This window comes from Leuciscus leuciscus (genome assembly GCF_965113295.1).
Source record: "Leuciscus leuciscus genome assembly, chromosome: 1".
Classification (NCBI taxonomy): Eukaryota; Metazoa; Chordata; class Actinopteri; order Cypriniformes; family Leuciscidae; genus Leuciscus; species Leuciscus leuciscus.
Window position 1 is genome coordinate 13,096,448 of NC_138725.1, and position 24,284 is coordinate 13,120,731.

Here is a 24,284-nt window from a genome sequence, read left to right on the forward strand (position 1 = left end):
AAGTCTACATCATATTTTTCTTATTTTATGTACTGTAAATGTTTGTTGATTTTGATATGTTTAACGTATGTTGTTAATAGTTGGAAAAAGTACTTTAATGTAGCCCGTGGAACAAATGATTTTCATTTACCAATTTTATCTGAAAAAAAAAGGTATACAAGAGTTTGTTTCAAGTAGAAATTATGACTGTCAAAAAAATAAACAATGTCCAGAACAATTCATTCTCTTTATACATTTAAAGTTGCATAAAAAAATTATGTACAGGTTTTCTTTCCTTTTAAAAAATAATGAAAAAAGTTAAAGAATATGTAGAAAAATATATATTTTTTCAATCATTTTCTCAAGAAGAGAAAACAGCCTGTCCATCCTCTCCCTACTCTCCTGTGCTCTCCTTGCCTCTGCCTTTGAGCTGCTGGTGCTGCTGGTGCTGCCTCCTTCTCACCGTGGGCACCCACTGCTGAACTGGGCTCTGAGGACAAACCAGGGCCGAGTTTCAGCAGTGGGTTTCCCACTCACACCCTCACCTGTCCCAGGACACTTGCAATCCTAAGGGCAGAGCAAATTAACCATGGCTTGTTAACAACAACAGCACAATACATTGCAGCAAAGACGTGTTTTTTTTTCTCCTGAATTGCTCTAAAGAAGCTTAACACAGGGGTGCAATCTTAAAGGTGAACTAAGTAACTTTTTTTTACCTTAACTGAACAGCTTCGGAGTCATTGGAATGGTTATATTACTTATTTCGGGTTGAATGGTGGTCGTTTCGCACCCCCCTGGTGCCCGTAAGCGGAAAATACGCACTTGCAACTTTGAGCCGGCGGGCTGCGTCAGGAAGTCTCGCGTGATATCAGGTCTCGCGATGTAAACAATTGCTTTACGGCCAAAAGAAATCTGCTAAAATGCTGTCATTATTGCGCTCCCTCACACTGTCCGAACCCGAATGAAGAAGACGTTTTAAAGAATGTCCCATCTGCTTTGATGTCGCTTCTATTCCGAAGCTGTAGGGGGAGCTCTAGAGAGAAACCTGCGAGCAAAAAGCGAGAATACAGCGAAGAAATCCCGAAGCTACTGAGTGCTGCTTTAAGTGCATTGTTAACACTGCAAAATATGACACATTAAGACATGCATACAAAATACTTAAGAAATCATATTTCTATATACTCAAATTTGGCTAAAACCACATAGCTTGCATGACAGCACTACAAAAACATAGGCCGCTAAGTGTTCATTTATGTATCCTTGCTTTCACGGGGAAACGAAGGACACATTTGGCGTCGCTTTTGAATCAGGGTAGCCTTCGTCGCGTCGCGATGACGCAACCGGCCTTCAAATACGGACTTCGGAGGATGCAGAACTGAATTGGGACAGCCTTCATCGAGCCGCGTGACGCAATCGGCCTTCGAATGCGACCTTCCAAGGATGCAGCCTTTGAATTGGGACGTCCTTCGTCCGGCCGCTGTGACGCAATCGGCCTTCAAATGCGGCCAATCGGCCTTCAAATACGGCCTTCGGAGGATGCAGCCTTCACATTGGGACACAGCTCATGTTTCACAGTCTCTAGACACTTCCTCAATGTGGAATTGACTCTCTTTTGCAGCCTGTCTCTAGTGGCCAGTCGATGAACTGCAGTTTAAGTTACTTCTGTATGGGCTTCACAAGAGAGACCGGAAGGTTGCCGCCTTAAAGGTACATATCTTTTTTTCGGAGAGTGATTTCTATCAGGATGACTCTGAACCAGACAATGTGGAAACAGACGATTCAGAACAGGACTATTTCTTGGTCAGTATTACAGAAAACAGGAGTAAGTTTGGCAGTAACTGCTATTTTAAGAAAAAAAAATGTTTCTTAATTTTCCATTTTTAAAAAAAGAAAGAAAAAAAAAAAATAGGGGGGACCTAGGATGATAACAGAACTAAACACGAGACAAGAGAGTCCATTACCACACTCAAGGAAACGCTGAACATTTGGACACCATGTTTCACTTCCTCAAATCTGCTCCACAGCTTTATCAGCGCTTTAACCTATTCTGAGAGCAGAGCTATTCTCTATGGAAGCATATGGGTAGCAATATTCAATTTGAAATGTAATTATGCAAAATGACAATGCAATATGTAAAATATCAATGCATTTCTGTATTTAAATTTTATTTTATTTTTTATTTAAAATAACATTTAAATTACAATTTTGCTACAGTTTTTGCTTGAACATGTTAAACATATCTAATCATTTCTGTAATACATTTTAATAATTTTGCAACTTATAAAGCGTTAAAATATATATTCAATTTACATATTAAAACTAGTGTATGAAATGGCACATGTAATTTTCATTTTGCACCAAACGTTGCACAAATGTATTGGAAAATGTAAATTTAAATACAGAAATGCATTGCCATTTTACATATTGCATTGTCATTTTGCATATTACATTTCAAATTGAATATTGCTACCCATATGGTTCCATAGTATAACGCCTACCCAGTTGGAAAACGCCCCAAAATTGAGGCACGCCTTTTGTTGTTCTGCAGAGACCTCATTCTCTGGGAAACTGCCGTTAGGAATAGGAAGTGTTTTCTCTTCGTCTTCCCCTTTAAGCACTCGCGCTTAGTCTCACTGTGAAAGCAGACTTCTAGCAGCACAGTAGCCTATATCTTTCACTCTCTCATACACATTTGCTATTTACTGTCTCTTTGTAACATTCTCACAGTGTAAAACCGATCTCTCGTTGAAACTGGCGCTTTTAATCGTGATACGCCTATCTCTTCATTCGCGCGTGTGTTTGTCCATGCAGGAGTGAGAGAGCTGGACTTCCGGTGTGTTTTGCTCATTTCGCCTGTTACTACTATTCTTTAAAGGTATGTTTGTACTCTTAATGGTTATATGATTTGTTTTAGTTTTAAGTTTCAATGTGATTGAATACCAGTCTAAGATATAATATTTGTTTGACTTACATCATCAGTTAGGGGAGAGTGGGGCTGGGTGGCACACTTTTCCCTCTCTGTCATATATTTCTCAGTCATCATGCTATCACTAACTATCAGGAACATCACTAACCACTCGTTGAGTTGCACAGTTTTGAAAACGAACATTAAAGGTTGTTTTAAGGACATTTTCGTGCATGCCCATAGACAGCCACTCTGAAGCTGTCAAAGGCGATTCTAAAAAAGTAAAAAAGTCGAGACGGGACCCATCATCAAAATTTTTTGCGTCATCCAAAACAAACTACAAAATAGACTCAAGGTGTTAAATACCGGAATTATCCTTTAATAATCCTTTAATATACATCTTTTTTTCAAACACACACTGTAGCCTAAGTATGTGTTACAGTATGTCGCGATGACATGAATCACGCGTAAAGTTTCCTTGTTATGATTTAACCTACTGTAATATATAATAACGCAGTAAGACAGCAAAACCCGTATGGACCTCATCACGTCGCGCCGGATTTGCGCCGAGTGTGTGTTAGCCTAATTGCTCTCCTATTTGTCACTTTGGATAAAAGCGTCTGTTAAATGAGACATAACAGATTATTCTCAGCAGACGTTGATATTTGGTTAAATAAATTTGATTTGATATATTTGTATAAAATGTCTGTTGTATAAAAGTACTGTAATCTGTATACTCATTGAACACTTTTTTTTTGTCCAACTGTTAAGAAGAAAGATAAAAGTTATTGTTCAAGCGTAGTGTAACTGAAATATTGTAAATATCATAAAATATCTTTATTTCATACAAATAAAGTATAGATGTCCACTGTGGTCTGAAAGTCCCAAGTCCTGCAGTATTTTTTTATTTTGAGTATGATTTCACAAAAATAGGTTGCTGTAAGCTATCATGGCATGTTCCCAAAATTGCCACTAGGGTGCTGTAAAATGCCAATTGCTATTCTATCTAGAATTTATTATGAACATCACCTTTGGGTCACATCACCATACATCTTTTTTTAGTCTAGGGGGAGGGTCACCCAAATTATGTATTGCATTTTGTATTCATGAAAGCAGCTAAATTTCCAAGTGGCTTGTTTGGTGCATATTTTTCCATGTAGCTCTCTCAGTCTCAAAAAATCGTTTGAGAGTGCGCGCGCGCACCCGCTCAGAAAAGGTGCATCATGTCAGAACGAACGCCAATGAAATGTTTATCCGGCAAAGCTTTAAAGCACAAGCAAATAATGAACTTTTGTGATTGCGAATAAGTGCACAGTGTCCTCTGAGTGTAAATCTACCGCGGCGAAGTAACTGACATGAAGCTGGGATGACTAGCTCAAAGGTTTCACGTTGCCTAGCATAATATTATTTTAAAGCTTCAAACCAACAGCAGAAACGGTAGGAACATAAACCATGTCAAATGTAAGTAACATAACATTAATACCTGGTCGAATTTCTGGCAACTTTATTATAAAATTAATTTTACATTCCTATTGCCAACTTTCTTTATTAAAAAATGGTAACACTTTATAGGCTACTAAGGTTTCATAATAAAGAACAATGAATGTGCCATGGATAAATAAAATGGAATCGCCTCTGCACAATATGGAAATTACTTTAATCAAACCATATTGTTGATGAAAATAATACGAGTACAAAAAAGTGCTAGTTATTAATAATAACGCATCAATGTTTTTTGGGAAACAATATTTTTTTAATATTACAGTAATAGTAAACCTCTTTAATATTAGGCTTACTGTTTCAAAATGACATCATTGCTGTTTGAGCGGCGCGCGCTGAAGCTGAAGAGAACGAGCGTTAAACTGAATCGCTTTGCTAGAAGGTTAATCAACTCAACGGTTGCTGAAGAATGCAACTAAACCCAAAGCATTTACAACTTTTTATTACAATAGTGTATAGGATACAATAATAATGATATGACAGTCCCAATCATAGCTTTTAATGTTTTGCGTTGCTGCTTGATCGCGCGCGTTGAAGCTGAAGAGAACGAGCACCGGAAGAACTTTTCAGGTTGTTTAAATCAACGAAGCGCATCATGTGATATTAATCAGATATTTATATTACATCAAACTTAATATTACGACTTATATCTGCACAAAATGACGTGAATGCACAAGCGAACTCGACTGTGCTGGTTAGAATGTGTTATCCCTGTTCTGGACGCTGAACATCTTTGCGAAGCGCAAACCAGTACAGAAGTAGGCTAATCAATAAATTATCGGGGAGGGTCATGCCTTTTTTCACAATCATTTTGGAGGGTCATAGAAAAATGTATTGCTGGCAAAGGGAGGGTCAAGTCTTTTTTGACAATTTATCTCAAAACTCCTCCGGTGGCCCCTTAAATAAAAAACGAACAGTCCCTTAGTATTTATGCTGTGGAATCCTCTTCTATTGATGTGTGTCTCCTCATTTACAATTATGCAAACATGAGTTCCATCAATGGATCCAACAACTCAGGAAAGCCCGAAATACTCATTAAAGTGGCTTTATTTTGCTGCGAGATTTGCAAAGTCAATGAACTGCCATACAGTAGTGGCCAAAAGTGAGGCAAAGGAAAATTGTCAGATTCACCCTTTATTCAAATAGGGTTACAAATGCAATGTTTCCCCTACAATGTATTAAGCGCTGGCGCTGGACTTTCAGCGCCGCTGCAAAATCTTCACATGATCAGTAATATCACGACATTCACTTACACACCTAAAACACTGAAACATGGCGACCGGCGGCGCTGCTAATGTGATGGCTCTGAATCCACTTGTTGACAAAGGAGGAAAGAGCAAATGGAAATATTTTTAATTAGGCTAGTCACGTTGCCATAAGGGGCCGTTCACTTCACATTCACGTTCACATGCAGATATTTCAAATGTGGGCGAGCGGCAAGCGCGCTCATATAGAAGCGACGCGGCGCGCTCGTTTTCTCAGGAGCGCCTCTCTTCATGGTTGCATAGCAATGACAGACACCACGGGAGAGCGAGCAAGACTTTGTGGGAAGGAGAATGCGGTACGAACTTTTCTCCGTTGAAGTCTATGGGTTCTGTGTCCATTATTATTTTTTTTTACTGTCTATGGAAAATATGCCGTCCCGCCCCTCCATGTTCGGCGATCAGGTTTCATTCTCGCGCAGCTTGTTTAGTAACTTCACGTGCGGGTCTTTTCCGCTCTATGTTTGCGCCGCGCTCTCCCGTGCTTGTGTGACGGTGTGTGTGTGTTGGCGCACTGCGCTCTCTGCTCAATGTTCCGCTCCGTCTTTGCGCTGCGCGTTCTGCTCCTTAACGGCCCAAACGCTCCAATCATGTAGACTACCGATCACGCACTGGAAAAGCAAAGTCCGCTCAAATAACGTGAAATTTCTCAGTAGTAGCTTTGTATAACTATACTTTATTTTGATAATTAGTCAACAAATAAATCTGTTAAAGTTGCATAGAACTGAATGAAGAATAATATATTGATGTTTTATATTTTAATATAGGGCTATTTTCTGTACAATTTGTGCGGACATTTTTCTTTTTTTCCCTTTTTTGTGTGTTGTTTAATTAGTGATTCTACATTTAAATATAGATGATTACAAGTTTGGGGGAAATGCGATTAATCAGAGAAAATTGTGCGATTAATTAGTTCATTTTTTTTAATCGATTCCCAGCCAAAATATATATATATATATTTTACATATTGCCCCTTTCTTACATTTGAGCCCCTGCCCCTGATGAACTCTTTGCACGTCCCTGGAGGTTAGTGAAGTAAAATAGGCTATGCAAGCTAGTCACCTTTTAAACTTTTGTGACCAGTTCAAGGTACGTGCTGCAATAATAATGCCTTCTGTTGATGGTATGTCAAATTAGTATGTCTCAAAATGTCCATTTCTATCCACAAAACTTGCCAGAAGACATGGTTTAAGGGGTCATTTAAAAAAAAAAAAAAAAAAAAACTTCTGGGGGTGCATGCCCCCCGACCCCCCGCGAGCGGCTTGGTAACAATTCCTCCGGCATGTAACAGCACCGCTGCTGGAAAAATGTATAGGGGAAACACTGAAATGTGTTAAAGATTTTGTACGCGTATTGTGTAGTTGTGCTTCGAGTCAATTGTTTATTTGTGATAACACAATGAAACATGCCAAATTGTACAGACATAATTTTTAGCCAGGCTGTCAAACAAATGAACAAGAGAGGACAATTAAATATTAATAACTGACTATGTTGCAGACAATGTATGATTATTTTTTTTTTCTCCTGTGAGCTTTTTAGTTTTTAGTTTTTTTTTAAACCTGTAGCTGTAGTTTGCCCTTTTTTCAACAATATTATTGATCTGCCTGCATTGACACCATTGTCTCTGAACTGAACTGAGCTGAACGATGTACATCACTGTTTTCTCCAGAGCGACTGTATAATGAACTAAATAGATAACTAATGACTAATGATCTTTTACAATGGAAATTAATCATCATTGAACTAACTTAAGCTGCACAATGACACTATTTTCTTCTAGAAAAAACTTTGTTGCATTATTTTCATGTTATCACTGTAAAGCTGCTTTGAAACAATCTGTACTGTAAAAAGTGACTTGACTTGAAATAATTTTGTCAGATAAATATCTTCACTAAGTTTTATCTTCCTTATATTTTGATGGTTTAAGCAAACTTGTAGGGTCATAAAAAAACAATAAAAAAAACTCTGCACATCACTTTTAGCCACTAATGTGTTTGGTGTGGTCAGTGCCACAATCGTGCTATTAAGACCCTGCTTACTGTGGAATGATGAGCTCAAGTCATCACCGGGTGTTACTGCTGCTTTTTACCAGTCAGCAACAATGTAATTATTACTTTCCTTTCATTTCATTGCTATAAAATCAACTCCGTCATCAGTTACTGTAACTCCAATACATCATATTTTCATTTAAAAGTGTGTGGCCTCCTCCTCTCTGCTACCATCTTGTTACTCCTAACTAGGTTAAGAGACCTCTTCAGCTCTCTTAAATAATTTAGGAGCTGAGACCTAGTCTTGACACTTAGGAACCTTTATGAATCACACTTGTTCTTAAGTCTAGGAATAAAAGTAAAAGGACGTCATTCTTAGAATTTTGACAGACTTGAGACAAAAATTTTACTCTGAGTGGCTTTATACATACGGCCCCTGGAGTTCATAAGTCATGGGCGCACTTTTTGCAATACAGGCACTGAAGCCAAACTTCCCTAGGTCGGCTATTCCCATATGACTCTAAACAAACCAGACAGTATTCCTCTAAACAAACCAGACAGTATTCCTCTTCATCAGACTCAGATGATGATCTCATTTTCCGTTTTTTTTTTATTTTTAGGAGCAGGAGCTTTAGATGGAGCTTTCAGTTGTGGCTATTTTTTTTTTTTTTTTTAAGAGTCTCTTCTTTGTTGCGGCCTGTTCCTCTAGTTGTCGCTTGACTGGTGTGTCTGTCAGGATGGTGGTCTTCCTCTTGTTTTATGGTGTGTACTTTACTCTTAACACCTTTTATCTATTTATTTATTATTCTCAGGTAAGGTAAAGAAAGTCAAATCTGACCTAAACCGTAAGCATTCAAAAGGTACTTACAATTTGGTCAGAAGACTCCTCTGTGGTATGTTCTCATTAAAAGTCTTCCAGCATCATAAATCTAAGTCACAGTAGGCAGATTTTGTAATCAATTACATTTATTTTAACTGGTTACTTTTCTTTTTATAATAAACAAAAATATAAAGGCAAATATAACTTCATCGTTTAAGTATAAAATACAATAATCCCGTTTTGAATCAAAGGTGTAGTAAGCTCTGGGCTTCTTATCTTCTGCTTGGGGTTTCTTGTCCTCAGCTCTGGGCTTCTAGGCGTCGGGGGCACTGGCGTATCAGTATCCCCAGAGGCAGTCAGTTCTTCAGTCTTTTATACTTCTGTTGTTTACAACAGGCGTTAGGTTGGCACTCCTTCAAACTCCAAACTCCAGTATATATATATATATATATACTGTAAATTAGTTTTCTTGCTGATTTGCCCCTTCGGAGAGGGTTTTGAAATGTATTAGATGAGTGTGTAAAGACAGATGATTCTGCCACGTTTCCCACTGACATACCCCCAAATCGTAAACTTGGGGCTTGAAGAAAATCCTGAGCTTCACACTCATATTTACAACTTGATTGCTATTTATTTCAAATACAGTTTCTGAATGTTATTTACACATAAAAAAATATGTATCAAGTTATTTCATGATTAAGTAGATAGTTCAGTGGAAAAGTAGGCCTATTTTTACCGTAAGTTACGAGGCAAAAAAGTAAGATTCAACTTTAACCTGACAAACAGAAATGAATTTCATTTTAACAAAAATTCTGCCAACGAATTTGAAGGCTGATATTGGCCTGGCAATGAAGATAAAAGACTGCATTATAAGGAGAGCTCTGTCTTACGAGCAAATGGTGCGTTTACAGGACACCACTGAAAACGGAAAAGCTTTTGTGCGTTTTGGCCGTTCATTAACACGACCACAAGGTTTTGGGGGCATGAAAACACAAGCTTTTGAAGTGCAAGGGTGAGAATGATGCCATTACCATATCCATCCATGTAAACAACAAGAACGTGATTTTGTGAACGAGCTTGCGTATTACATGTTCGCGGGATGTTTCTTGACAAAGTGACATCGCCAACTACATTTCTGGTGTAGCATGCATAATACAGCATTCTTTTGTCATTTTCGCAGATCCGTGTGAACGGGGATAGGTTTGACATGGTTGTTGTGTAAACATACCCTTAGTTACAAAATATACAAAATATATAGTAGTTACTAACCCTCTGGTGAAGACTTTACATTCCAGTATAAACCAGAAGCGCCTGCGTGATCACTTGCATATGCTGGCTAGTGGCTAACGTTAGCTTAACTGTCAAGCTAACATTAACCCTCTGAGGTCTGAGCTGTTTTCTGGCCCTGGAGGTGTTCTGACATGCTCTGACATTTCTGGTTATTTCTGTTACTTGTGACATTTTCATGGCTAAAGTCTAATTACACTGTATTCAGCACAAACTCTGCTACAATAATATATCAGCAGCATGTATGTAAAAGTTTGTAGTTTTGAGATAATGACATTTATGCGTGGTTTGTGAAAATACAAAAAAAAATTGTCACTGAAATAAGGTCATGAAACCCATACTGATTATTTCTTCACAAGACTGTTGAAAATTGTATGACATAGCCTAGAATATTTGCTGCAAAACTATGTGAAAATCACCCTGACTGCTCATTCAGATAAGACAATATATTGATTTAAAATTTCTAAGACGTGTTTTGTGTGTGAAAGCTTTATGCAAAGGGGAGGATCACCTCATTAATATGCAAGCTTTTCACACCTGAGAAAGACAAAGACACTCCCCTAACTGCCCTATTAGGAGCTATCAGGCCCTGTCATTCAGAGCAACCTTGCACAAAGAATGAGGAGATTTAAAAAAGAATGGCTTTTTGATTTTTGGATTTATTTACAACACAACATAATCCAAATATACACAACAAATGACAAAAAAGCACATTATTGAAAACAATTATCCAAAGACAGAGACCTTTGTGCCATTCCTAAAAACATTGTACATACCTTTCATTTCCAAGGTGTTTGATTTTCACTTTACCATGTTCATGTACAGAGACTCATGTGAATGTTGAAGTCAGCAGGACTCAGTGGCATCTGGGCCCTGAAAGAAAAGCCCACTTTTTCAGGCAGGTATATCAAGCATTTGAAAATAAACCATTTTGTGTGAATTATAATAAACAATACATACATTTAACAGTACACTTTCTGTACCAGTTACATATATAACTTATTAGTTCATGGATTTGTATTTTTCAGTTTCACGCCATTCATACATTAAAACATATTTATGAATAGAGTTTAACATGCTGGATAATTGAATGTGAATTAATTGAGGTCAGTACAGTGCAGAGTTTCCGCTAGAAAAAAATGGTGCCGGTCAAAGTGACCGGCAGAGATTTCGTTTTCCGGACATTTTGATGATATGCCGGTCAAATATTGCCTCTTAATTAGTCAAGTTGAGGAAAACTGGAGGCAGGCTATGTAAATAAAAAAAAAAAAGACATAATCAGGCAGAATGCAACGTTTATTAGCCTAACTTTCAAATAGACGGAAAAAAAAACATGAACGTCCGATTGGCGTCAATCAACGCCAATTGTTTTTACTATGGTTTCACATTCATAGTTTAACAAACCAATTCCCCTTCCCCACATAAAATATCTGAATATCTCGCGGTGTAAATAGCCGCATTTCCATTACAGATTTGCGCAAATGTTTTGCGCTATTTTCTAAATATCGATAAAAAACTATTGCGAAATGACGGCGTTTCCATTAACCGATGTTATATGCGACTAAACGTCCTTTTTTCTCTCACGATAAGTCATTTAAAAAATCACGGCAACAGACGTTGGTTTATATAATATCACAGCCACCGCATTAGACATTATTATTATGATTAATGGAAGGAGACGTGGCGTGTTATCCAAGCATTAATGGCAGGGAAAGACCCTTTGTTGTCTTTTTAAAACGCAAAGTTGAACACCAAAATTTTAATTTGAACTGGCTACACAAACTGCTGCGCAAAAAAGTAAATACCGACGCATTTTCTGATTTTTGTTTATGACTTTTTGCCCCTTTATTAAACATTTAAAATATTCACAAATTAATATGGAAAACATGTCGATTTTACTGGTTTTCAAAGGCCAAATTAGAACCTGGAATTGATGTTTTTCCCGCAGTGCTGAATGAGAAGAGCCATTAATATTATGAATAAACTATTGTTTTCTAAGTGTCGGCTAAAATCACATCTCCATCTCCGCTGTTAAACAGATGCGCTTTTAGAGAGAAATGCACCTTTCATACGGATTAGGTACATAATCAGAAGGTATTAGCTTTCGATTCGAATTTGTTCGTTTTAAAGTGGACATTTCAAGCTTTAGCCTACATAGGCTATATTTTGTTTCAGTTCTCACGCTCCAGTTTATGGAGATCATGAAAGTGCGTCTGATTGTTTTATTTTATTTTACAAAAGCACAACGTTTTCTTGTTATTGTGAGTTTACACAAATAAAAGTAGTTGAGAATAATGTATTATTATTTTCTGTATGACCAGAAATGATAGAGTATTTTAAGTTGTTTCCAAGTCAAGTCAAGTCAAGTCAAGTCAAGTTTATTTGTATAGCGCTTTTCACAATACAGATTGTATCAAAGCAGCTTCACAGTATTAAATTTAAATAATACAACAAAGTTTATTTCAAGAGGAATTTATTGATTGATAAAATTAAATTAAATATCCCCAAAATATCCCCACTGTTTCCACTGTTAATAGGAAAATGCAAGTGGTCACGCCCGCGCCTCCGTGCCATGCAGTGCGCTCTCCACACTCAGCTTTGTTCCTTTTTTGCATAAAAGCGTCTTCTAAATATAGCTTATTAAATGTTATAATATAATAAAATAATATAAAATTATTATTATTTGCGTAGCTATACATGGACCTCAAACACACCGCGTCTTCTAAGTCAGGTGACTGCAAACTGTTTCCATTGCAGTTTTGCGAAATATTCCTTTTTCGAATTGCCTGAAAAACCACCTCATGCGAGCATAAAAACGTTCTTGCGATAAACGGGAGTTTTTGCGAAATTAACGTGTTTCCATTGTGCGTATTTTTAATTCGCAATTTCAATTTGCGCAATTTGAAGGGTAGCCTAATGGAAACGCGGCTAGTGTCTCTCCACAACTTGCAATGCGCATAAGCCGCGTAACCTTGTTCTCCGCAAGGCGACTTCGCTGCTTCGTCTTGATCCGATTCTGCTTTTTCTCCGGTGGTGGTGGAGCTGTCTGGACATCTGAAAAAAGCTTTTACGGCTAGTCTGCCTGGGCCTGGCCATATTTGAAACGTCTCACTCATTCGTTCGTTGTTTAGGTCTAGCCTATATTACAGCCGTTTTAGGCGTGCGCTTTATTTGAAATGCAGCATGCGATGTTGTTTAATAACTTTCAAACGGTAGAGCCTGTTCCTTTATAACATAGCCAAAGGTCGGTGTATTTTTGTTTTATACATTTTAGGCTTATTCTCAAATTCAGATTGTGTTAGGGGGGGCGGGATTATTAGGTAATTTTAATCGGACAATTTGACCGGAGAGATTTAATTTTGTCGGACATTTCATTTTTTTTTCGGCCAATGTCCGGTAATTACCGGACAACGGAAACCCTGGTACAGTGTCATGTTTACTGATTTTATGGAATACATGCACGCTAGAGTTTTGTTTATTAAACAATTAGACTATAACATTTAGATTTGTGAAAACTGCCGAACTGACCCCAAACCAGCCCAAATTTTGTCCACCCACCCAATTTTTTGCATAGACAGTAAAATAAATGGACACAGCGACCCCATAGACTTCAACGGAGAAAAGTGAAGTCAATTAGAAGCACTCACTTCCTGATGGTTGAGCGTACTGCGCAGACTCAAACTGAGCATGATGACGTAGATGTGATGTGAGCAACCCGTCTGACAGTTGTAAGTCTTCTAGTAGCTGTGCCGAGAGAAATCTGAATCATTCCTTTCCAAATTTTGCAGAGACGGAGAGTGTGAGTAGGAGCTGTCCATGAGCTAGGAGCAACTTTTGCTAAGTATTCTGATTAATTATTTAGTCATTTTGCCTCCACGTCCCCCCAATTGCCCGCGAGCTTCTCCTCCTGTCCATACAGTAATTTATCTTTTGTGCGACAGTCGCGTGGTTATGAAGCAATTGTTAGCCTATTTTTACAAAAACGGCTTCTACGGGGCCATAACGTAAGATACAAGGTAATGGAGCCTTTTATACATTGCCGTGTTTCTTTAGAAATAAATAATGGACAAATGGAGTCTTTAAACGCCTCAGATGTAAAGTTATTCGCTGTCAAAGTGACGCCAAAATGAATGGGAGTCAATGGAATGCTAACAGCAGGTGAAGGCTTGGTTAGCAATGGATGCCCGCATAGAAGGTACGCTTTTCGGGTGCTGGATTACCCCCCTTGAATTTTTGTCCAAAACGACCCAATCTGGCAACACTGGCACAGATGATGTCACTTCCTGGGTGTCACAATTAATAAATTGTTTAGAGGAAATTCAGTCCAGAAGTTAACAGGGTTGAGTGAAAGATTTTGGACACAGATAATTCTAATAAAAACTGTTAGTTTAAAACCAGTTAAAGCCTGCGGTCACCGGTCAGTCTACACTTTGAGCATGTTGCACACACTGCACCGGTCGTGAAATGAGGTCACACTCTGTGGTGTGTTTTATTACAAACATATATGACAAAAAATAATGATTCCAAATATATACAATCTACTGCACTTTACTGCAAAAATTAGTTTTTTAGAAATTCACTTGATCTTTTGTTTCCGGTGTCCCACATTCACATGCGTATTAATGGACGTCAGTGGAAGGAAAAGTTTATTGTAACTGGCCTTTAATAATTACGCTTTTAGTTTAATGAATTAAATATCAATCTAAAGGTTGGTTTAAAAATTATTACACTATTGTATATTTTTTATGTATTAATATTACATAACATAATTGTCGTTGATCAAATATATTTAATATTTCTCACTACTGAAATATGGTATTTGTATATAATGTTTTAAAAATAATAATTGAAGATCAATTTACCTCATTCATGTAAATTTTCAGGGATGTATAATTTATAAAAAGGCATAAAAATGATTGTAATATTTATACAAGTTGTTAACTTTGGTACATCATGGTTGACTGTTATGTCCTTTCACTTGGAATTGTTTTGATGTACTGAAAATTACTTTTTTTTTTCTTTGATTTTAGACCCCATGGAAGAGATCGAGGAGATTGAAGAACTGAGTGAAGTGGAGGAGGAACATCATGTCAAACCTGGAGAAAAACCTTTGAGTCGCTCAAAGACTAAACAGACATTTATAAAGAAAAGAAGAGCCAAGAAATCTTTCACCTGCTCTCAGTGTGGAAAGAGTTTATCAACCAAACAACATCTTGAGATTCACATGAGAGTTCATACAGGAGAGAAGCCACATGTATGCAATCAATGTGGGAAGAGTTTCAGTCAATCATCATCCCTTAAGCAACACATGAGGATCCACACCGGCGAGAAGCCGTTCTCATGCCATCAGTGTGGGAATAGTTTCAGTCAATCTTCACACCTTAATCTTCACATGAGGATCCACACCGGACTGAAGCCGTTCACATGTGATCAATGCGGGAAGAGTTTCAGTCGATCAGCATACCTTAAAGAACACATAAAAATCCACACAGGAGAGAAGCCGTTCTCATGCCATCAATGTGGAAAGAGTTTCAGTCAATCACCACACCTTAAAGTTCACATGAGGATCCACACCGGAGTGAAGCCGTTCACATGTGATCAATGCGGAAAAACATTTTTCTGTGAATCAAACATGAAGAAACACCTGACAGTTCATACGAAGGAGAAGCCGCATTCATGTTCTGTGTGTGGAAAGAGTTTTTCACGGCTGCAACATTTACATACACATCAGAAAACTCACACTGGTGTGAGAGAGTACATGTGCTTTGAGTGTGAGAAGACTTTTATTACAGCAAACTGTTTAAAACTGCACCAGAGAATTCACACTGGAGAAAAACCTTACAAGTGTTCACACTGTGACAAGAGATTCAGTCAGTCATCATCTCTGAAAACACATGAGAGGATCCACACTGGAGAAAAACCTTACAAGTGTTCACACTGTGACAAGAGATTCAGTGAGTCAGCATCTCTGAAAACACATGAGAGGATCCACAGCAGAGAGAAGCCGCACACGTGTGATCAGTGTGGAAAGAGTTTCTCTATTAAAACTCACCTGAAGCGACACATGAAGATCCATGCAGTGGAGAAACCACATCAACACAGTGTGAGATCACAGTGAGTAGTAAATCTTAATGTGCTGAGAAACAAAACCTGGAATCTTCAAGTTAGTTTGTCTTGTGTGCTTTTCCTGCAGCAGCTTCACCATTAAAGCAACACTAAGGAAGATTTTTTACCTTAAAATAATGTTTCCAAAATCGTTTCAGTGGTTCATCAAGGGTGAAAGGCACCTATGCTGCCGTGCAAAGGCAAAAGACCGTAACTTCGTTTTTGGTCGAAAATGAGTCATTTAAATTTTTGGCACATTCAAGACCTCCTTTATCATGTGGATGAGTATCTTGAATCAATTCCGTTGTTTTTTCGAGAAAATAATGAGTTGTCTTAACAGTAACTTCCAAAAGCCCATGAGAAACCAAGGCAGAACACCGTAACATCAGTTACCGCTCTTTGGCTTTGTTTTGGAACGCTCAAATTGAGTTACGGTGCTCTGCCTTTGTTTAGCCGAGCGTCAATATGAAGTTACTGTGCCGGTGTTCTATCATATAATGCTACCTACCAGATTATATGGTGTTCTGCCTAAAATTACGGTTTAGCCTGTGTACTTTGTACAGCTGCCATCAGTCCCTCTAACTTCTGATGTCCTCAGAGCTTTTTCCTGCACAAACGCGGACAAACATGCGATATTGATCGCGAAGGATTATGCAGAGTTGACAGAAAAACGTTACACATTGCACTCATGCATCTAGCTGGCAGAGTGCCAAAACTTCGCCGGCGCGTTCAGCCCCGCCCTAAACGCAGTCGAGCCAATAACGCTGGACTAATATATCTATGGAGGTATTTTGTCATGTCAAATGTATTAATAATGCCATCAGAAAGCAACCAAAGCACAGGATAGCAATAAGTAGATGGCTATAAATAATTGTAAATCATACAAAATAAATGCCATGATCACTAGATTTTATACAGGTGTTACTATAATGATTTTGTTAATGGTGATCAGCAACCAAATATTGATAAAGTGGAAGTTACTGCCTTTTGCCTTGGCATGACTTCTCACTTTTTGCTGACAATACAAAGGCAGCACAGTAACTTTAAAATAGTGGTCAAAAGTCAAGTTCGAGCTCAAGATTTTTTTATGTATATAATTTTCATTACTAAAACATCTATTTGCCAGATTTCCAGTGTCTTACCTATAATTAATTTGTCGGGACAACTAAAAATCGTTAAAGTAATTTTTCTCAGTTCCACACTCTAGCGACTTAAGGTCTTTTGCCTTTGTAGGGCAGTATGCCTCTGCTTTGTGGTAGGGCTGTCGTGATAACCACAATATTGCAGTACCGCGCTACTGACAAGCCAACCGCAGAGGAATGCAAGTAACCGCAGCAACCGTGATTTTCGCGTTTTCTTTTTTTCATAAGGCTATATCCTTCTTGTTTTGAACTTTGTGCATGTGTATTGAATGTTAAATAAGTTAATAATGATAATAAGACTGTTTTTATCATGGTGATTTGTACAGAGGCTTCATGGATTTGCACTTAAAGGAGCTGTTTATAAGAAATGTATTTCAATTAATCTTAAAATGGCCCTGATATGTCACTAGACATTAAGAAATCATGTTCATTTCAAATACTTATATCACTGACAACAGTATTATGGCCAGGATATTGCCATTTAAAAAGTGAAGTTGCAGCCCTCAACTGATGTTGATGTTGTCATCTTGTGTTTTGGCCTGATGCTCCACCCTCCACCTATCTACCAATCACAAAGTCAGTAGTGTTTCGGCGTCCGGGTTGCCAGCTCTGCTCTAGTTACCACAGCTACATAGCAGCCTACGTTCCTGCTGGATCCTGCAGCTTATCTGGCAACCTCGAGTCAGGGGGGAGGGGGAGGGGATACACCGCTCTACAGTAATTTGAAAGTGATTGCAGAACCAGTTTTAGCCACAATTTTACATACGGCTCCTTTAAGCCTAAACAGACAGTGAATGAGAGAGATCGACTGAGCGCGTGTGATTACCTGCGTCTGTTTTTGAGGTCAAGTCATATTTGTGAAAAGGTTGCCGTGTCCAAGGAAAGTTAAATATTTGTCATGTCATCCTTTTAACGTTTAAGAGTATTTACCATGAATGGCATCAGCGACAGCGCTGGTGAGCATCCACAGCGCGTGGAACTCGCTGAAACAAAACTCGGTGAGTCACGCATTGAATCAATGCCATTGGTCTCTATTAAGTGAAGCTTCAGCTTCAGCGTTATCCATGCGGCGCGTTGCTGGTCAGCTGAGCATTGAAAAGTGGAGTTCAAAGTTAAAAAATAATTAACCTTGTTTCATTACTATCTTTTAAAGGTCCCATGACATGAAATTTCCACTTTCTGAGGTTTTTTAACATTAATATGAGTTCCCCTAGCCTGTATATGGTCCCCAAGTTTCTAAAAATTTTAATCGGTGTAAATCGAGCTTTTGCTATCTTTCTCTGCCTTTGAGAAAATGGAAGCTCAACCGGGCTGATCTTGAATCTCCTCCTTATGACGTCATAAGGAGAAATGTTACCTCCCCTTTCTCTGCTTTGCCCGCCCAGAGAATATTTCTCGCCCATGAGAAAATGAGCTAGGAAGTAGAATGCGCGCGCGCGATTTTAGTTTGTCCACGAGAGATATCATGGCTTTTGAGCGAGCGAAGCATAATAATTGCTCAATAATTGGATGTACAAATGAACATCGAATGGTCAATACAGAGCTGGGCTTGCTGAACGTCGGACAAGTAAGTCAACAAATGATATATAAGTGTGTTGCTTTACTGTTTATGGTTACCTAGCTTCTTACACGTAGAATGTGGCTGTCACATTAGCTATGCAGTTGCTTGCGCTAATGTAAAGGTAGACAGCATCAAGTTACACACACTGTAACGCGAGTGTTGTACATTTCTTTGTTATTTGGATAACCGTTTTCCTGTTGGTTACATGGCGCGCGCGATATCCGCATTTCAAGATCGCAGAGCTTGATGTAATTGTAATAAGATAAATTACAGACGTTACAGATCTCTCATGAAAAGCCAACAGTAGGTTCGCGTTAGCTACATGATGATAACTGTAAACCATCCGAATAAAGTACCGTATCCAGACATAATATTTTAAACTAACCATTCGGAAACGTCCTGCTGGAGCCGCTGAGTTGCAACTTCTTCATCCGTTGCTTCTCCATCTGGATCAGATTCTGGGTCAAACTGAAATGCTTGAACGACTGCGTGTCTTCGTGCCATTGCAATATATCCAACATAAACAAACATGCATGGTACCGTTGCGCAAGATGGTCAAGGCCACACCCACCCTCCACCTTGCGCCGCCTTTCTCCTCCTCATTAGTATTTAAAGCTACAGACACCGAAACGGCCCGTCTGAAGGAAGCTCATTCTGGGACTGGCTTGTAGTGGCTATAATTCTGCACCGAGGCTGAATTTTTGGAAAGAGATTTCAGATACAGTACTAAGGACCACTAAGGACTATATTGCATGTCATGGGACCTTTAAGTTAAATGTACGTCGCATTATTTCATAACATTGGCCGTTATGATGTCATTAGACATGATTATTGCAATTTATCATAATAGTTTGCAAATTGTGCTCGTTTACACTATTTACAACCTCTACGTTAGGCTTATTTATGATAATTATGTGAGATATTGAAAGCTGTTCTCATGATAATCGCAGGAATCAACGTCAACAGCGTCGTCTGATATCCCTCAGGACTACGTGATAAATACACCTCACAACACCTGAGTTCAGCTGGCAAACTAATTCGTGAGGCATAGCTATCTGATTTATCAAAACGATTCCATTTACACCTGGTCACATTAATGTATTTTTGCGAAACGGATTTAAATTCGATCTTCAATTCTCGCGCTATATGCAGATTTAATGGAGTGCATGTCACCGAGATATGAGCTGCATTTTATAGATCATCAGCTAAAATGTCAAAATCAAAGACCGCAATAAGAGAGAGCAGTAACAGCCCTGGTAAGATCATTTCGTTTCTTTACTTTTAATGATGAAGATTGTGTGGTAAGCGTCTGCGACTTACTTTCACTTTGATTTGCGATAGTTTGCACGTTGGCTTGATGCAGTTGCTCATCTGCGGTGATGCGTGTTCCAGCGCGTCGTCATATCTGGATATAACATAATAGCCTATACAACGCTCTCACACGTTTATTTTATTTTATTTTTTTAGCATTTTTGGGAGGAGTACAATTTACATATGTGGTTTCAACAACCATTATGCATTTACACTTGTCCAGTTTCGTCTGGAATGCGTCTCAGATCTCCTCCTGAAGTGGTTTGAGGGATCAGATTCAAATCCGTCTCAAATGCGTTTCGGAGGGCATTTAAACCTGGACTTTTCACGATCGGGTAGCTATCCGATCTGAGAAAATGCATGAAGTGGCCAGGTGTAAACAACCCCCATGACAAAAACATACGCACGAAAGCCGAAAACAAACGCTGGTTGGCCTCTCACGTCCAAATTTGATGAAGTGGTGGGGGAAGTGACGTATGCTGTAAAGCAGCCGAATTTTGTAGTTCTTTTTGTGCTCTTGTTACTATCCGAACATCGAAGTTACATAGTGCCAGTAAAAGCGATACAGACCCTGTCAGGCTATGGCAGACGTGTCATTCAACCTATTGTAAGTCGATGTACCATCACAAGGATCTTGGAAATATATCCAAGTGTCCACATCCATGTGTCGCTTTAATTTAATTAATCAATCAACAATTCTATTGACCAGCATTACCAAACGTGGACGTTTTCCACTAGAAACAAACATTGATGTATTATTTTAATTTAATACTGTGAAGCTGTTTTGATACAATCTGTATTGTGAAAAGCGCTATATAAATAAACTTGACTTGACTTGATAAATATAAATAAATCAAAATAAATTAATAAATGCGGTAAATCCGCATATCGGGCTATTGAGCCACTCAAAATTACCACAAGGGAAAATCCTTCACCGCGACAGGCCTACTTTGTGGTCCTTTATCTGCTATAACCACACATCTAAGATTGCCAGATTGGGTTGCATTTCTGTAGTTCTAATGAGACAATTCCGCTTCCAACCTGTGGGGCGACCGCAGAGGAAAAGTTCCATAGTGTTACTTTAAGGGTTAGGCTTTATTTTTCTTGTGCATATAGTCCATAGAAATTTTATTTACTGCTATAAATTGACACGTTTGGTAGATGTTTTCACACAGTTGCCCTCATTTACAAAACGAGCATACTACAGAAAATTGGGCGCACGGTTTCCATGCAAAAAATTTGCTTTTTTTTTTATCAATATGGACGTGAGCAGTGGCTATGTTTAAATCTCACATCAGGTCTGAGATTGTGTTATCGTTATGAGAACATCAGGCATGAGTCTGGTCTGCGGTTGTGAGGCCAGTTGGATGTCCTGCCAAATTCTCTGAAACGCCTTTGGAGACGGCTTATGGTAAATAAATGAACATTCAATTCAGGATGCCAATTGCACGCTCCCTCAAAACTTGCGACATCTGTGGCATTGTGCTGTGAGATAAAACTGCACATTTTAGAGTGGCCTTTTATTGTGGCCAGCCTAAGGCACACCTGTGCAATAATCATGCTGTCTAATCATCATCTTGATATACCACACCTGTGAGGTGGATGGACTATCTCGGCAAAGGAGAAGTGCTCACTAACACAGATTTAGACAGATTTGTGAACAATATTTGAGAGAAATAGGCCTTTTGTGTACATAGAAAAAGTCTTAGATCTTTGAGTTCAGCTCATGAAAAACCGGGGCAAAAACAAAAGTGTTGCGTTTATAATTTTGTTCAGTTTAAATGAAGAATGTCACATTTTATCAATGTACGATCAGTTGTACAATGTACGTACAATTAGTTGTTTCAGCCCTGGTTAGTGTGTTTGTTTGTTTTGATCATTAAATACTATTTTTTTTTTAAAGAAACCTCATTATACCAAAGAACAAAAAGTTTGGTGTTTAGGTTGGAGAATATTTCAACTACAGTAGTTGCTTTGCCCTTCAAAGAAATGTGCTGACCAGTAAGATATAAACTTTGTCAGATGCCCAGAGCTGCTGCAGATACACATTTGAGAGCATTTGGTGGCACTAGTGAAACCAGCATTAAAGATTGGAATAATATAATAATACTTTAAATAAAACATTAGCATTTCATGAACACTTTGAATTACTTAAGTCATGATTAGCAAGAAAATTGTGTAAAAGAGTCCATTGAAAGTAACTTTTGCCATGTGAGACATTTACATTTATGCCCCTGGCAGACGCTTTTACGCTCTCTATTGTACAGGCGTGAATTTGCTTTTCCTTCAGTCCAACACTATGCAAAAATATGAGAATTTGCTGACAGATGGACCTTTCATAACAAACGTCAAACAAATAAGCTTAGAGGCCAATCAGCTTGTGTCGTGTAGGAAACTGTGATTTCTTACAGATCATATGTCAAGCCTGCGTCATCTAGAGTTTCATGACCAAACTAGTGATTTATAACACAAATCATCTTCATGACATTAAAATAGATCATAATCGTGCACAGCAGTTGTTGACCAGATTTGATGGTATTAAAATGACTATTATACTCAGTGATCTTGACTTTGGGCTTCTCTTTTCATTTCACGTTTGTCTCTCATTTGAAATCTCACATGATTTAATGTTTCTTTCAGACCTGATGGACGTGAACAAGAAAGGAAAAACAGAAGCCAATAAATCTCCTGCCCTCAGTGTAAAAAACGCTTCACATGTAAATCAAGTCTGAAGATTCACATGAGAGTTCACACTGGGAAGAAGCGGCTCAGGATTTCTCTCTGAAATCACATCTTCTCATTCTGAAGAATGACCGTTTAACTGTGATCAGTGCGGTAAACCGTTTCATTGGGCATCAGTCCTGAAGAAACACCTGAAGATTCACACAAAGGAGAAGATTCATTAGTAATATTACACCAGAAAAGACACAGCAGTGTGTGTTTCAGTGAAGAAGGCCTTTACTTCAGAATATGAACTGAAAGAGCACCAGAAAATTCACACTAGAAAACACCTTTGAAGTTCAGGGATCTGAAGAAGAGGCCATAACACATTTGAGAGTGAAATTAATCTGATATTAATTTTTAACTCGTTCTTTGTTGTTTTTCATCAGAACATCTAGTTTATCTTCCACTTCTACTCTTCCATGCAAATACAACATAAAATTGTATGTAGCTCTGAAACTGGACACTTTTCTTCTCTTCTTCTCTTGAGATGATTTGGCTCTTATAAGTCAGTAAAGAGAGTGATCTGTCTCATTTGCTTTCACTTTTACTTATTTTTTGTAATCTCACCCACTAACACAGATATGGACATCTGGGTGATACCTCAACCAATTTACATCAAGTTTGGACTCTACAAGTTCAGAACGCTGCTGCAAGGACTTTGAGAAAGGTTTGGAAAGAAAATTTCCAAGGTTCTAAAGACACTGTTTCATTTAACTGTGTATTTTGGGACAAATCCACAAGCTCCACAGGGTGGAAAGATGGGACGCGATGGGCGGACACTTGGAATGCACGACCCAATCACACCACTACAGTAGTAGAGTTTCTGACCTAAAGAGGGAAGGAACATCAGCACAACCAAGGTTATACTTTTGCAAGTAAACCTTCACCGGACCTTCAAGCAACTCAACCGCTTCTGATGAGGACTTCAGCATTCAACACCTGAGCTGCACGACTCTTGCCTTTGTAAGCTTTGGCCTGCAAAGGATCCTGCGGATCGACCTCCGCCTGACCTACAGTTCTCCGGATTACACAAAGACCAGCAGCGAACCTCCAGCACTCAGTGCGGCTCTGCAACTGTTGGAAAGTGATCCAGTTTACCCCCACTGCGAATGGAAAGATACCAGTGGAAGACATAGCCCATTGCCGGACTGATCAGCCGACCACGTGGAAAATAAATATAAGCTAACCAAACCTCTTCCCAAAGGCCTGGGCATTAGGTTGTTGCTACATTTACATTTACGCATTTGGCAGACGCTTTTATCCATACATTGGATTTCAAGGCACATATTTATATTTACATACATGGGAAATCAAACCCATGACCTTGGCGTTGCAAGCGCCAACGCTCTACTGTTTGAGATACAGGATAGCTTGTTGCTATATTAGATTATTATTTTTTTTTCTGTGTCTAGGGTGTGCATATACAGATAGACACATTAGACACATTATCTGTATTCATAGTAAATGCTTATTTACTATTTCATACCAGCATCTAGAAAGATCACAATTGACTTCAATTTCTTCATCCAATCCATTGCTCATCTACTTAACATTAATTGTGAACATCATTTGTGTAGTTGTTTGTAGTAGAGCCCGACCGATATATCGTTTAGTTTAGTCACTTTCCTGAGTAGTATTTGGGAAGTGTGGTATTTTACTCTTGTATATCTCTGTGTTAATAAATGTATCTTTATTGCAAA

At 38.5% G+C, this 24,284-nt stretch overlaps 1 protein-coding gene across 1 annotated transcript; it reads left to right on the plus strand.

Annotated features, from left to right (window-relative positions):
• Positions 1-1,666: 1,666 nt before the first annotated feature.
• LOC309501595 (uncharacterized protein) lies at positions 1,667-24,284 on the plus strand. Its single transcript, XM_082173741.1, has 3 exons — positions 1,667-1,686; positions 14,772-15,855; positions 22,501-24,284. The coding sequence occupies exons 2-3, from the start codon at positions 14,777-14,779 to the stop codon at positions 22,541-22,543; spliced, it is 1,122 nt and encodes a 373-aa protein (XP_082029867.1). The 5' UTR covers positions 1,667-1,686; positions 14,772-14,776; the 3' UTR covers positions 22,544-24,284.

Excerpts from the sequence above, each read along its gene's own strand:
- LOC309501595 (XM_082173741.1), top strand. The coding sequence starts at position 14,777 with ATGGAAGAGATCGAGGAGATTGAAGAACTGAGTGAAGTGGAGGAGGAA. Across the intron at positions 15,856-22,500 it reads CAACACAGTGTGAGATCACA|ACCTGATGGACGTGAACAAG; the intron begins GTGAGTAGTAAA and ends TGTTTCTTTCAG.